The 15027-nt window shown below is 36.8% G+C and overlaps 1 protein-coding gene across 1 annotated transcript; it reads left to right on the forward strand.

Moving 5' to 3' along the window:
* GLO1 (glyoxalase I) lies at positions 1-14618 on the forward strand. Its single transcript, XM_039856090.1, has 6 exons — positions 1-169; positions 6380-6462; positions 8757-8897; positions 9777-9844; positions 10541-10630; positions 13146-14618. Exons 1-6 carry the CDS (start codon positions 86-88, stop codon positions 13232-13234), a joined length of 555 nt encoding a protein of 184 aa, XP_039712024.1. The 5' UTR covers positions 1-85; the 3' UTR covers positions 13235-14618.
* Positions 14619-15027: the final 409 nt, after the last annotated feature.

Genomic DNA, 15027 nt, shown 5'->3' on the forward strand with positions numbered 1-15027 from the left:
CTAATAGGGGCAGCACAGGGGCTGGGCGGAGTGTAGTCTGCTGACTTGTTCCCCGGCGACGTTCGTTCGTGATACAGCAGTGACCATGGCAGAACCTCGGCCCCTGTCTGGCGGCCTTACCGACCAGGCTGCCCTCGGTTGCTGCTCGGACCCGGACCCCAGCACCAAGGTGGGCACAGAACCTACTTCTCCCGAGTTGGGGCCCCAGCGTGGCGCATTTGGGGTCCAAGGAGGGAGCAGATCCTTGGGCTCAGCTCGGGCTGGATTCGAACCCTGGTTTACCGCTTCTCCAGCTCCTCCCGCTTTGGGCGGGCTTGTGTGGGCTGAAAAGAGAGCTAATGTTGTCCAATGGGGCATCTGTGAGAAGATTCATTTATTTAGCTTGTTTCAAAGCCTGCAACCCAGCTTGCATTAACTTTTTAATGTTGAGTTGGTAACTGAAAGCCACGGTTAACCCAGGGTGAAATCCCTTGTCTGTGGCTGTTCGTGTTCCTTAGATCAATAACCATGGCAGATAAGAAGGACAGTTTCAGAACTCCCAACCCAGGTTCGAAGGTCCCTCTAACCATGCCAGCCTCTCCCAGTCTGGATCATTTTTAGGTAACTTCCCTGGCTTTAGCCTTACCTCCTCCAAACTAATCGCTCCCAGTTTAACCGCGCCCAGAATTTTGCTTTGCTTTTACGGTTGTTCGCCACCACATTTCTCCCCTCCTTGTGCGTGGCGGACCCTTGGAGAGATGATAGAATCATGGAGCTTAGATCTGAAAGAAATCTTAGAAATTCCTTCACCGATCTTCTTTTTGCAGTAGATACTCAGTGGAGGGATGACCTGTTCCGCATGAAGGGGCTTTCATCCCTTCAGCTTGTTTAACATGTCTGTACTAAGTAAGAGTGTAACACTGACTCAAGTGTGGTGCTTCCCTGCATTGTCAGGATTAGACACAGCAGCCTCTGGGGGCTTTATTCTGGTATATTCATCGCTGTCAGTACACACCGTTGTATTTATTCATTAGACCCGGGACTTTCTAAATTCCTTGAAGATTCAATGTGCTTTATTTATGAAGCCCCTCTAAAAGGGGTGGGTGACTTTGGACCTTCCTTGCTCCTTGCCTTCAGGGCGAAGAGTCATACACTCTATTGTTAAAGCCTTTGACTAACACCTGGTATTTAGGGAAGATCTTAGTCACTGAAAAATTAAGAGAGAAGAAATAAAGTGTATATATGTCCTCTTGCACTTATCTCATTGTATACTCTCTAATAGTAATATCTAGTTATTTCACAAAATAGAGAGTCATTCAGTATAAATTAATTTCCCAGATAACTGGAGATTTTATGTACTGGGCTATTAAAAAAAGGATTTCAGGGAGAGCTTTATAAAAATTGTTAAATACACTTCCTTGCATTCTTAATTTACACTCTTCATAATCTAAAATTCTCTTGGTGATTTGAAGTAGTTAGTTTTTGAAATCAATAGTTTTTGGTCCTTTAAAGTACATACCATGTGGGGGACATAAAATGTAATCTGTACTAGCAGCTGGTATGTATTGATTGTTCCAGGCCCTGCGTTGTTATCTTAAGTACATTACTTAATCTACGAGGACAGCATAATTATCTCTATTTTACAATTAAGGAGACTGGCGCATAGGTATTGAGTAACTTGCTCAGGGAGGAGCCCAGACTCTTGGCCTCCACCCTGTTGGGCTTCTGGAGTACTGACTTCAGCACTAATTTTGTAACCTGACCTGAAGAAAAGTAAAAAACCTAAATGAATTAAATTCAGCCTGATCGCTGATATATGTAAAGAACGTTTGTGGGATACTGGGATGAACAAGATGAGGTCCCTTTACTAAACATACACCAACACTGACATAAGATGGAATTGGGATTATTTTGGGTGTGATGAATTTAATATTTTGACACAGGAGAAATTGATGAGTAGGCTGATGGAGACATAAGTCCAGAGCTGAGGGTAGAGGTATGGCCTGGGGAATGCAATTTAGGAATCAAAAGCAGTAGTTGGTAGTGGAACCCTTGGGTGTATTTAATAATAATAACAGCAAGAACAATAATAAGCGAAGTAGTTTGCTCTGGATGAGGCAATATGCTAAGCACTTTCATGCATTATCCCATCTACTTTTCAACTCAACCGTAGGAGCTGAGAACTATAATTATCCCTATTCTAAGGATGTGAAAACTGAGGTTTAAGAAAAGTTATGATTTACTCAAAGTAACAGTGGTAGAGTCAGCATCTGAACCATATTGCCTCTGAAGAGTTATTTCTCACACTTGTGGTTTTTTTTTTCTCCCTTTGCATGATATTTGAGAGGCCTCATGATACTGAGGGCTTCTAGGGTTTTCCTGTTTCTCTTATCTGCTGTAAGAGTAGTCTATCAGGTGTGTTTACTAATATCACAGGTAATTTTTAAATTAGAAAAAAAATTCCTTTGTGTCCCAAGCTAGCTCCCTTATCTATAGGGAAAGTATGTTGTTGGTTGTTGAGTTATAGGGCGAGAAGGAAAGGACCACATGAGCCAATTTAAATAAGATAGAGTGAATGTAAAGGGTGTAGCTGACTTATTTTCTGGAACATTCGTTACATTCTGATTTAGGTTGAGCCAGGGAAGTAACACTAGAAGGAAGAAGGTAGTAAAGAAAAAAAATATATCGCACTATTTTGTACATCAACCATGTGCCCTAGCTGTCACATAGTAAAACAATCTTGTTCCCCTCGGATACACTTGTACTGCCCAAAGGATCTTTCACAAAAGGCAACTGTGATTTTTAAAAGTCAGGAAAAAAAAACAAAACTTTATCAATTTTTGTTTCATGGGAGATTTGACACTAGGAGTAAAGAGTTAAGCCTTTTTCCCTTTGATGAGAATCTGGCCTTTGGTTAACTCTAGCTCTCTTTCCCAGGAAACAATTAAAAATGGTGTTTGTTATTTGGGAATATTGCTTATCATAAAAATAACTCGAATGGTAAATTGCATCTCGAGAGAGAGAATTATAAATACCTAATAAGAAGCCATAGCTTAGGGCTTCCCTGAGTACAGTGACTCTTAAAATTGTCCTTTTATTATTATTATTATTTTATTGAAGAAATGATTTAAATCTCCCGCCCCTCCCCCCCCCCCAAGATCTACCTCCCTCCTCCCCTCCACCCTCTGGTAACCACTAGTCCATTGTCCATGTCCATGAGTCTCTGTTTGTCCTGTTCATTTGTTGCTTTTAGGTTTATATCCCTCATATAAGTGATATCATGTGATTTTCAACTTTTTCTGTCTGGATTATTTCACTTAGCATGATTATTTCAAGGTCCATCATGTTGTTGCAAATGGCAGTATTTCATCTCTTCTTATGGCTGAGTAATATTCCATTGTATATATGTACCACAGCTTCTTTAGCCAGTCATCTATCGTGGGACACTTCGGTTGCTTCCATGCCCTGGCCACTGTGAATAGAGCTGCTATGAACATTGGTATGCAAATATCTTTTCAGATATGTGTTTTCAAGTCTTTAGGGTAAATACCTAGTAGAGGGATTGCTGGATCATATGGTAGATCAATTCTTAGTTTTTTGAGGAACTTCCATACTGTATTCTATTTTGGCTGTATCAATTTGCAGTCCCACTAGCAGTGTATGAGGGTTCCTATTTCTCCACATCCTCGCCAACATTTGTTATTACTTGTCCTTTTGATTATAGCTATTCTGATAGGTGTGAGATGGTATCTCATTGTGGTTTTGATAAAGGCCATATATGACAAACATTCAGCCAACATTATACTTAATGGTGAAAAACTAAAAACCTTCCCTCTAAGATTAGGAACAAGGCAAGGCTGTCCACTATCGCCACTCTTATTCAGTATAACATTGGAGGTCCTAGCAAGTGCAATCAGACAAGAGAAAGATATAAAAAGCATTCAAATAGGAAATGAAGTCAAACTGTCACTATTTGTGGATGACATGATTCTCTATATAGAAAACCCTAAGGACTACACAAGAACACTACTAGAAACAATAAGCAAATACAGTAAAGTCTCTGGATACAAAACCAACATTCAAAAATTCATAGCGTTCCTATACTGATGAAGTGTCAGAAAAAGAAGTGGAAAAAATAATTCCTTTTGCAATTGCAGCAAAAAGAATAAAATACCTAGGAATAAATCTAATGAAACATGTGAAGGACTTATATAATGAAAACTATAAGACCCTATTAAAAGAAATCGAAGAAGATACAAACAAATGGAAAGATATTCCATGTTCTTGGATTGGAAGAATCAACATAGTTAAAATGACCATATTACCTAAAGCATTATACAGATTTAATGCAATCCCCATTAAAATTTCATCAGCATTCTTTAAAGAAATAGAACAAAAAATCATCAGATTTGTATAGAAGCACAAAAGACCCCAAATTGCCAAAGCCATCCTGAGGAAAAAGAATGAGCCTGGAGGCATCACTCTGCCCAACTTCAAATTATACTTCAAAGCGACAGTAATCAAAACGGCATGGTATTGGCAGAAAAACAGACACATGGATAAGAGGAACAGAATCAAGAGTCCGGAAGTAAACCCATATTTATGTGGGCAAATAATTTTTGATAAAAAAGCCAAAAACATACAATGGAGAAAGGGAAGCCTCTTCAATAAATGGTGCCGGGAAAACTGGAAAGCCACCTGCAAAAGAATGAAACAAGACTGTTATCTATCACCACACACCAAAATTAACTCAAAATGGATTAAGGACCTGAATATAAGACCTGAAACAATAAAATACATAGAAGAAAACAAAGGACTTAAACTCAAGGACCTTGGACTTAAGGAGGATTTTATGAAATTGACCTAAAAGGCAAGGGAAGTAAAAGCAAAAATAAATGAATAGGACTACATCAAACTAAAAAGCTTCTGCTCAGCAAAAGAAACCGTCAACAAGGTAAAGAGACAATCATCCGAATGGGAAAATATATTTGCAAACAACGCCTCCGATCAGGGCCTAATATCCAAAATATACAAAGAACTTGTACAACTCAATAACAACAAAAAAACCAAACATTCCAATCAAAAAATGAGCAGAGGACCTGAACAGACACTTCTTTCTAGAGGACATACAAATGGCCAACAAATATATGAAAAGGTGCTCAGCATCGCTAGCTGTTAGGGAAATAATTGTCCTTTGTGGATATCCTGGAAGCTATGCCTATGGAGTTGCTACTAGTGATACTGGTTCCTGTGGTACGTAGGGCTTCTATACCAGGGTGGATCTTCTTCCTGCACCTGAGCTGTCTACACTCTTTTAAAGTGAAAGAGATATCTGTGTGGCTGTGAAGCTCTGAAGAGTTCAGAATTTTCATGCCTGTTTGTCAAATCTATGGGTATAACAAGAAAATCTCAGGAAACACAAATATAGTTTACAAACTCATGATCTGGAAGGTACTTTGTAGTAGGAGACCTAAACTTAGACTCAGAAGGATGGGACAATTAATTTAATCACCCTAAGTACTTTTCTCATCTATAAAATGAGAATATTAATACCGGTGGTAATACTTCATAGTTACTATACCTAATGAAGTCAAACCCCTAATGATGCCAGACTCCTAAGCAAAGTATTAATGCTAATAATAATCTTAACTCCATGAGTTAATATACTCTCCACCCTTTTATCAGTCAGGTCAAGCCTTTTGTTTCCTGATTTTTAAATTAGATTCACAATGGCGTTAGACACTAACTTTTTACCCTATTAGTTAGGAGTCTAGAAGCTTGTAACTCCTTGCTATGATTAATAATAAATAGTTCTAGAAGGGCATTCATGCATTCATTCAAATTTTAGTGATTGAACTCTTTATTTGTAATGCCACTGTCTTAGTTTGGGTTATCCAAAAGCAGACTGGAAATAATGACTTGGTTCTAAGTAGTTTATTTGGGATGTAGTCAGATAAAGTTCTGTGGAGTGGGAAACAGAGACAATAAATAATATATAAGAGTGAATTACCACTGAGGGCAGCTGGGCTTCAATTCTGCTGCAAAGCCTCCGAGAGACTGAGTGGAACATGCCTCAGAATTGTCCCACTAAGGGGCAAGGAAGGCAGGTTTTTCTATCCATTATTGGTTGAGAGTCATTCCTGGTATGTGAACTCCCTGGCACTTTGGACCTGCCCCACCCAGGGGCCAGAAAATACCCTTGGGCAGAGAGCCATATGAAGTTGTAGATGGTAGGTATGGGGACTATTTCCGGGTGATTTCCATGGTAGACTGAGGGGACAAAGTTGCTTTCTGTTATGTTACAGTGGTGGACTATTTGCATCTTGTTACAAAACACAGTTAATGTTGGTAAAAAGTAGTAAAACTTAAAGGTGTCTAATATATACCTATTTCTCTTTAGGACTTTCTCTTGCAGCAGACCATGCTGCGAATTAAGGATCCTAAGAAGTCATTGGATTTTTATACTAGAATTCTTGGAATGACGTAAGTAAACTATTTACTGGTTCCTGCAATGTTTTAATACCTAGCTTTGCAAATTTAGAGAATGTTTTCAGATCTATATTTTAAAATGAGTTAAAATTTGTTTGCTAAATCACAAAAGTCTCTTTGGCCAGGAGTCTGGGAGTAGGCTTGCCTGGCCAAGGCTTCTGTTAAGTTCCTCTCCTCTATCCCAGCCAGGGTCACTGGGCAAAAAGACACCAATACTTGCATTTTCTCTAACTCCTCTCTCTCTGAGAGCTGTGGGTTAAATCCTTAATGTTTCTCGACCCTTTCATATTATAGCCACTTTTAGCCTCTTGTTTACTTCAGAAAAGAAACATATTAAAAGATATTACTTAGAAAATGAGTTTTCCTAAAACCGACCATCTGTCCCATATTTATAGGCTGTGTTTTCTTTTACTGAACAGGTAATATTTACTTATCTCAAAATTCTTGAAGCATATTTGTTTATTTTTCTTGATTTGAGGTTTCTTGTTTTCAATAATATAAATAAAATAATCGTTAATTTACTATGTGGATAATAATCTCCATTGACATTGAGAAATTCAAGTAATGTGGTATATGTCTATGTCTAGAAAATCTGACCAATTCAGAAAACTACAAAAAAAAAGTGATAACCTCCCTCTCCCAGTTCTCTTCTCCAAAGGTAACTGCTGTTAACAGTTACTTATAATTTTTTCCCAGAAGAAGTAGTTTTGTACATATTTATGGCACATTTAAAAGACAGAATGTAAACAAATTTATTGCATACTTGCCAGGCATTTTACATGTTATTTCATTCCATCTTCACAGTATGCCTATGATGTAGCTTATATCCCCATGTTACAGATGAGGGAAGAAACAAAAGCTTACAGATATTAAGTTAATGGCCCCAGATTCTACAGTGAGCACGTGTCAGAGCTGGAATTTGGATCTAGGTGTGATCGATTCCAACATTGACGTTTTTAAAGAACCCCCAAATAGGGGGCTTGACATTATACTGAAAGATGTGCTCAGCTGAGAAAAGCAAGTTACAAGAGGTCCATGGGCTGTAATTTTCATCTGATTGGTCTGTAAGGCTTGTGCAGTCTGCTTTAATAAGTGCAGAGATAGTTTTTCACGATTGGAGTATTTGAAGTGTTTGATACTTTATTATAAACAGATTAGGATAAATGTGTGATAAGTCAATGCATAAGATCTTAGTGGGCCAATGCATATCCCATAGCAGTGATAATTAAAAGATTTGGAACAGAGCTCTAGAAACCTAATTTGCTATGTGCTTCAGTCCCTGTTATTGACAATTCCCTGTTATTGATTATGAATGAGGAGGTCTTCTTGGACCATTTAATCCTTAATAATCTAAAGAAAATTGTATTTTATGCAGCCTCATTCTACCCTACACCTTGCAAAATAATCTTACACTTTTTAAACTCACTTCCTAGGCCATAACTTCAATTATCTTTTTTAAAACCTCAGAATTAGTAGTAATTCATTCACTCTCTCATATCGGTCTTTCCTTTTCTGCTGGCTCATTCCCCTCAACCTACAAAAAAGTCTTCTCTAGTCTAGTATAATTTTTGCTCTCTACTCTCTTGCCCTCCTTCCCATCATCACCAACCATCTATGTAGGTAGACCACGCTTGCTAACTTATTTGCTTACTCACCTCCCATTCTCTCTCAATCCAGGGCAGTCCACCAGTGGCCCCATGGTGCTGAAACTGCCCTGACAGGACCTTTTCATATCTAGTAACCTGTTCTCAGTCTCAATCCTGTTTGACTTTTCTGCAGTGTTTGGTACTGTTAACTACTTTATTGTTGACTTCCACGTCTTCTGTGATAGTGATGTCTTCTCTTTTAACATCTATCCTCAATTTCTTTTCCTGGGAGTTTTGGAATAGTAAGAATTCAATACATTTATTTTATTTCATTGAATGCCATATATCTGAAAGAACAATAAGGTAATATGTTATATTTTTTCTCTAAAAATTAAATTTTGTTTTGAAGGTAACTTTCGCCGTATGTAAACATGTACCATAATTCCAGCTAAGTTTCATTATATTTGAAGAGTTGATGAATTTATAAAAGTTCGCTTTTTTTAAAAAAACTTCATTTCACTGATATTTACACTGAATAGGGTTTGATTTCCTCCCCTTCCCCCATTTATATACTCCTGCTTTTCCTATTAAAATAGCCTCACTTCACACAGGTCTTATTCTTAGTAGAACTTGAATATTGTCATGTTGATTTTGGTATGTATCAACCTTTCTTGTTTTTGATGCAGGCTTGTTTAATTTCAGGCTACTACAAAAATTAGATTTTCCCACAATGAAATTTTCACTCTATTTCTTGGCTTATGAGGATAAAAATGACATCCCAAAAGACAAAGGTGAAAAAGTAGCATGGGTATTTTCCAGAAAAGCTACACTTGAACTGACACAGTGAGTATGAGATTTTCTCTTTTTATGTATTCTACATTTTTTAAAAGCTCATTTCTTTACACTTTTTTTTTTTTTTTTTTTTTTACCAGCTTAATTCAAACCAGGCCTACCTAGTCACTTTGCATTTGTAACAATATGTTTAAATGTTTCTTCATGGATCTTTTGGTTTTTGTATTGTGCTTGTGGCATAGGTAGGGCAGTGAGATCATTTGCTTTTTAGATAGATAACCTAAGCCTGAAATGGCAAGATTTTTGCCAAACTGTAGCTAAAAATGTTTAGGTACTACAACTAAGATCTTTATAATTTCAGCATTTAAAAATGTCGAAATAGATATTCCCCTGCTTTCTTTTTATTCCTCGTATTGTTTCTGTGCACTTGTTAACAACTAATAAACAGCATTTATTTCAGAGTGTATGATTTAGTGTGTCCCCTGATTCAAAACAGCTCTGGAATCAGACAGACCTAGACAGACTAGAGTCTCGGCTCTGACAATAGCTCTGAGACCCTAAACAAGTTATATCACCTCCGTAAGTAACAATCTCATTTATAAAATGGAGATACTCAAATATAGCCCATGGAGCTGTTGTAAAGATTTAATGAAATACAAAGTACTTAGCACAACAAATAATAGTTGCTATTATTATCATTATTATTGTTATCCAAATTCTTGGATTAGTCTCCTTAATCTAGTTAAAATCCTACTTTGCCTGTTTGCCCTTTCCGTAGTTGAAGACAATATTTACAGTAGGAGAGATTAGACCAAGTATATTAAGTAGCATACATACATGGTAAGATTTCAGAGACAGACTGTGGCAACTTTCTTTTCAGAATCTCTGTTCTACAGGTCCCTTGTAATTATGTTTTTTCTCCTTTTATAGCAATTGGGGCACTGAAGATGATGAGACTCAGAGCTACCACAGTGGTAATTCAGACCCTCGAGGATTTGGTATGTTTGCCTATTTGTATGTAGATTTATAGATTTATAATTTATAGATTTATGTGCTTTTGCATTGCGTACCTATTCATGATTGTACTAAATCTAAAACATTAAATATAATCCATTTATTAGAAGTATGTTTATTTTTATTTGCACAAATAATTTATTTAGGAGTTGTTTAATCTCATAGCCTCAGTCTAAACTTTATATCTACTCTCTCACAATATTTAACCTCTCAGTTTCTATTATATTTCTAATAGACTTTTTACTTTGTAAAAAAAAAAAAACTATGGTTAATAATAACCTTGATTTTTGCTACCATCTGCTTTGATCTAAACTCTCTCGATCAAGAGAGGTAACAAAATTACAGGTTTAAATTGGCTACTGCATAGTCAATGTAAACCACAACCTAAATGACACTTTGATGTAACTTATTCTTAATAGATTGAACTATATATGAACCAATATTGGGCTTATTTTAAATAGTTTATAATTCAGAGCAGCTAATTATTATACCCGGCCAGTTAGAATTAGATTCTTGTTCTTTAACATATTATAGGTTTTGAACCTACTTTGATTCAATCTGTTTTCGGATGCCTTGTGTTTTGAAATAATCTAGTTGGGGAAGCTACTTGCGGTATTTGGCTATCCTGTTGCAATGATTTCTTCCTTTTCTCTGCCTTTTTTTGGGGGCGGCCACCTAAGGTCACATTGGAATCGCTGTTCCTGATGTACACGGAGCTTGTAAAAGATTTGAGGAACTGGGAGTCAAATTTGTGAAGAAACCTGATGATGGTGAGTCTGCTACTTGTTTTCTTCAGGCCTCTTTAGTTACAGAACATTTACTAAGCATCCACAGAGAGGATACTCTTGTGGTGAAACCATTTTGGTTGCAAGTAACTTTGAAGGTGCCTATTTCTGCCATCTTAAAGAAAGGAAGGAAATTATTGGAAGAATACCTCCTTGTTTTAGGGAACTGAAAGACAGCAACTAGCGTGGCTTCACAAGGGACTAGACACAGGATATGAGGAGCCATCAAAGACAGGCTCCCTCTCCTACCCTTCGACCCTGCCACATTCTCTCATTGGCCACTAGTTTTCACTATTTCAGGTGTTATCTAGCCACCCCAAAACAAGTCCCTTAAAGTGTATTTTATCTGATATTAATGTAGCTATACCAGATCTCTTCAGTTATTAATTGCCTGGTATTTCTTTTATAACCTTCGCATGTCCTTGTGTTTTAGGTATGCCTCTCGAAATAGTATATATCTGGATTTTGTTGGATGTACATGTATTATAATTTATTTTACTTAGATCTGTTTCTGCCATCATAATTTATCATTTCAGTTTTCATTTGAAACATTTCAGTTTCATTTTAATCCTTTTTCTTTTTTTCAGTCTTTTTTTTTTTCCCAAAAGATTCGATATCCAGATATCCTCCCCAATAGGAAAAGAACTAGCTCCCCTCTACTTCCATCATGTTACAATTACCCAGACTGGGATATTATTGATTTTTTTTTTTTTCTTTGGCCTTGGCTTTTTTTTTATAATAAATATATCAAGGTATTTGATCATCTCTTCTCCATATATGTCTTGCAGCACCTTTTAGATTTTTCTGTCCTTTTATTAAATACCTCAACTAAAATTATTTTCAAAGGGTTTCTGAGACAAAACTTTTGAGACTTTGTATGCCTGAGAACCATGCCTTTATACATACATTCCAGTTTTGCTGAATATAAAATCTTAGGTTTATTTTCCTTCAATCTTGAAAATAGAACTCTATTTTCTTATTTTTCCATCCAGTGTCACTGTTGGAAAATCTGCTGAATTGTATTCCTTTGTATATCATCTTCTGTTTTCTTCTGGTAGCTTTTCATATTTGTTATTTCTTTGTCTTTGCATTCTTTCTGAGATTTCCTCAAACTGGCATACCAGTTAGATAATTTTTCCTCGAATGTATCTGTTCTGATATTCATCCTTTGTGTTCTCATCTCTCGTTATTTTTAAATCTATAATCCATTGTTTGTTTTGCGATTACGTTCCTCAAATTCTTGTTATTTTGGTCTCAGAGGGGGTTTTCCCCCTGTAACTATTAGCTATTATAGTCTATCAGGCAATGTGAATGGGTGTGGGGAGGACAGACTCAGTCTACAACAACACAAATGATCTCAGGAAGATGAGCTGGGCAGAGATCTCTAGGCAACTGAAAATGAGAGTTAAACATTTCACATTCCACAGAACAAGTTTTTAGGTGAGATTCTATTCTCGCTTTGTTACTCATGGACAAAGTATTAGCAGTATTAGTAGGAGACACTTCTGAGATTGTTATTCCCAAACCCTGGTTGTGTGGAAAGTGAAGGCTGGGGAAGATCAGTTGGTTTCCACCTGTTTTCCTCAGTTTCCCACAGGTACAAGTCTTCTGTAGTGCCCTTATTTACTCCTGAAGACATCTGAACAAGTAGCACCCTTACCCCACCCCCCAAATATTGGGGTAAGTGTTGATGCCCAAGGCACTGGGAGAGGCAAGAGCCAAACTAACAAAACTTGTGTTTATTCTCCCATAGCCATGATGGACTACCTTCCAGCCCAAGTCAAAAGTACCCCCTCCACATAGACCAGGTTAAAACAGTCACCCTACCCCATCTCCACAATTCTCCCCAGCCACCATCCCAAGTGTTACTTATTTTATTTTTTCCACTCTCCATCTGTTTCTCTGGGATCATCTTGGGGGAAAGGAGCAACAGATAGGAGTGAAACTAATTCAGCAGCTTTGTCCCATAATACATTTCTGAGGTCACATTTTTCCATTCAAGCAAAAAACTCTACTACTAGATCTACTAGCCTTTCAATCCCAGTTATGAATTGCTACGAAAAATAATCTGAGTGCCAGAGCTTGAGTTATACAGAATAGTCTTTAAAGGGTTTGTATGACTGAAGCATCTGGGTCTTTTGGCTGTATGAGTAAGCCATGCTACCTGTTCCCTTGAGCACCTCTTTATTTTCTTTTCCCTCTTTAAAATAAGACAATTTGACTGCTAAACTGGTTGCATGAAGTGATGTCATGAAGATGAAGTAATTACCTGATACCTTTAAGATGTAGCCAGTATCACCATTTATTTCAGTAGAGTTGGTTTCCAGCTATTTGTTCTGAAAAACATGCATTTGGGCAACACTGACAGTAGAATTTTTTTAAAGTTAAAATTATAAACAAAATAATATACTTTATTAAAATGCAAATTAAAATTAAAATATACTTAAAATTTTTAAGTTTTAAAAAAGTCTTCAATAATGAAAATCATTTCATTTTGCAGGTAAAATGAAAGGCCTGGCATTTATTCAAGATCCTGATGGCTACTGGATTGAAATTTTGAATCCTAACAAAATGACAACTATTACTTAGTTCTGTGAGAGTACTGCTTTCAGTGAAGACATTGTAGGAGTTGAAAAAATAAACATACAATTTAAGATATTCAGATAGCAGAAGCTTCTAGGACTGATATTGGTTCTCATTGTCCCATTCAAATTATTCTTAAGTCCATTTCCCTTTCCTTTTTCAGCTGTGTTTTTCACCTATCTGTTCAGTCATTTGAGTTTCAAAGTAATGCTTTGTCTTATGTCCTTGTATGTAGTATAACATTACTTTTTTAGGTAAAAATTAGAACAGTTCCCTTCGGAGGCTGCATTTGCCTTCTATCTCCTAACTATGACTTCTCTACAAGTCTACCTTTGAATCATTTTCAAAAAAAAAAGAAAAAAAAATTTAACATGTTTTTGTTGTGGTGGGATTTCAGTTTCTCAGAAATAACTTTTCACAATGGAAAGAGCACTGAACAAAAATTAAACTTTATGTGTACTTCAAATAGCATAAAGGGTTTATTTTATAAAAGAGAAGTCACTCTTGGGAGAAATTTAGAACTGTGCTGATAAGGATGCTGATAAAAAAAAAACACACAAAAAACTAATTTCTAATTTATAAAGTACTTTCAAAGTTCAAGGACTAACCTCTTTATTTTGGGATGGGGAGGAGGATGGCAATATTATTTACTGGGTGGGTATGCAGACACCAGATTAGGCCATTTTATCTCACTTAATCCTTCCAACTGTCCAGTGAGAAAGAAAGTAGGCTAGACATGTAAAATAACTTAAATGAATTGAAGACAATATGAATAGGCTCAAATACTCAAGATTTCACCATCATTTTTAGTATGTAGGTTGTACCTCAAAAACTAGTACTTCACAATACCTCCTCCAATAGTCTCCTGTTGTAAAACCTGTGATTTTGAGTATTATCCTCTCAGCTCTCAGGCCTGAGTCCCACGGTGAGGGAAGAAAGAAGTAGTGGAGGAAGTCTGTAGCACACAGCTGCTCAGGGATGCCTGGTTGTTCCTGTGTGGTTGGTACTTGTGTTATTTACAAAGAACCCCTACCCCCAGGTCTTCCAGATGCCAGTAATCATTTAGGATAAATTACGATCAATGATAATTTAGTTATCAGAAATTAGCTCAGTGGTCTTCCCTGCCATGATCGACATTTGATGGGTTTTTAAAAACCAAACTGATTTTGAAATTCTCTTACGGCCAAAAAAATAAGAACATCCAGATTGTGGTTTAACTATTTAGTTTTTCCATAGACTCTAGTGGAAGACCTTTGCATAGGCCATGCCAATTGTGCTTACACCGCTAGAAGCACTTCACATTTCCTTTTTGGATGTAATGGACTTATGTGAGCAATTCAAACAAATAGTAATACTTACAGACTGAAATAAAATACATATTTAAATAAGACAGTGTTTAATTTGTAAACTGTCCAACATGTTTTCTTAAAAGAAGAAAAAGGCTGCCCTCAGGGAGTACTGCAAGGATTTGAAGGGGCTTGCAGACCCATCCTGAACTGGGAGTAGATGTAATTTTGTATATCCTGCAAAGCAGACAGCTTCTATGGATAAGGAAGTGTGGGAAAGGTGGGAAGAGGAAAGTAAATAAGGAATAAAGGATTGAGGGAGCAAAAGTACAGAGAAGAAAGGCCAAATATCAAAGGCAAGTTGTAGGAACCAATCAATGAAGACTATTTTCACATGATGCGTATAGAATTATCAACCAGGAGGGTTATTAGATTCATAAATTCAGTCATGTAAACCTTATTTCCACAGAAAAGAGCCTTCTCTACTTGCTAAGTATTACTTGGCCAAAAGAT

The sequence above is a fragment of the Pteropus medius genome, unplaced genomic scaffold (assembly GCF_902729225.1).
Source record: "Pteropus medius unplaced genomic scaffold, Ma_sr-lr_union100, whole genome shotgun sequence".
Classification (NCBI taxonomy): Eukaryota; Metazoa; Chordata; class Mammalia; order Chiroptera; family Pteropodidae; genus Pteropus; species Pteropus medius.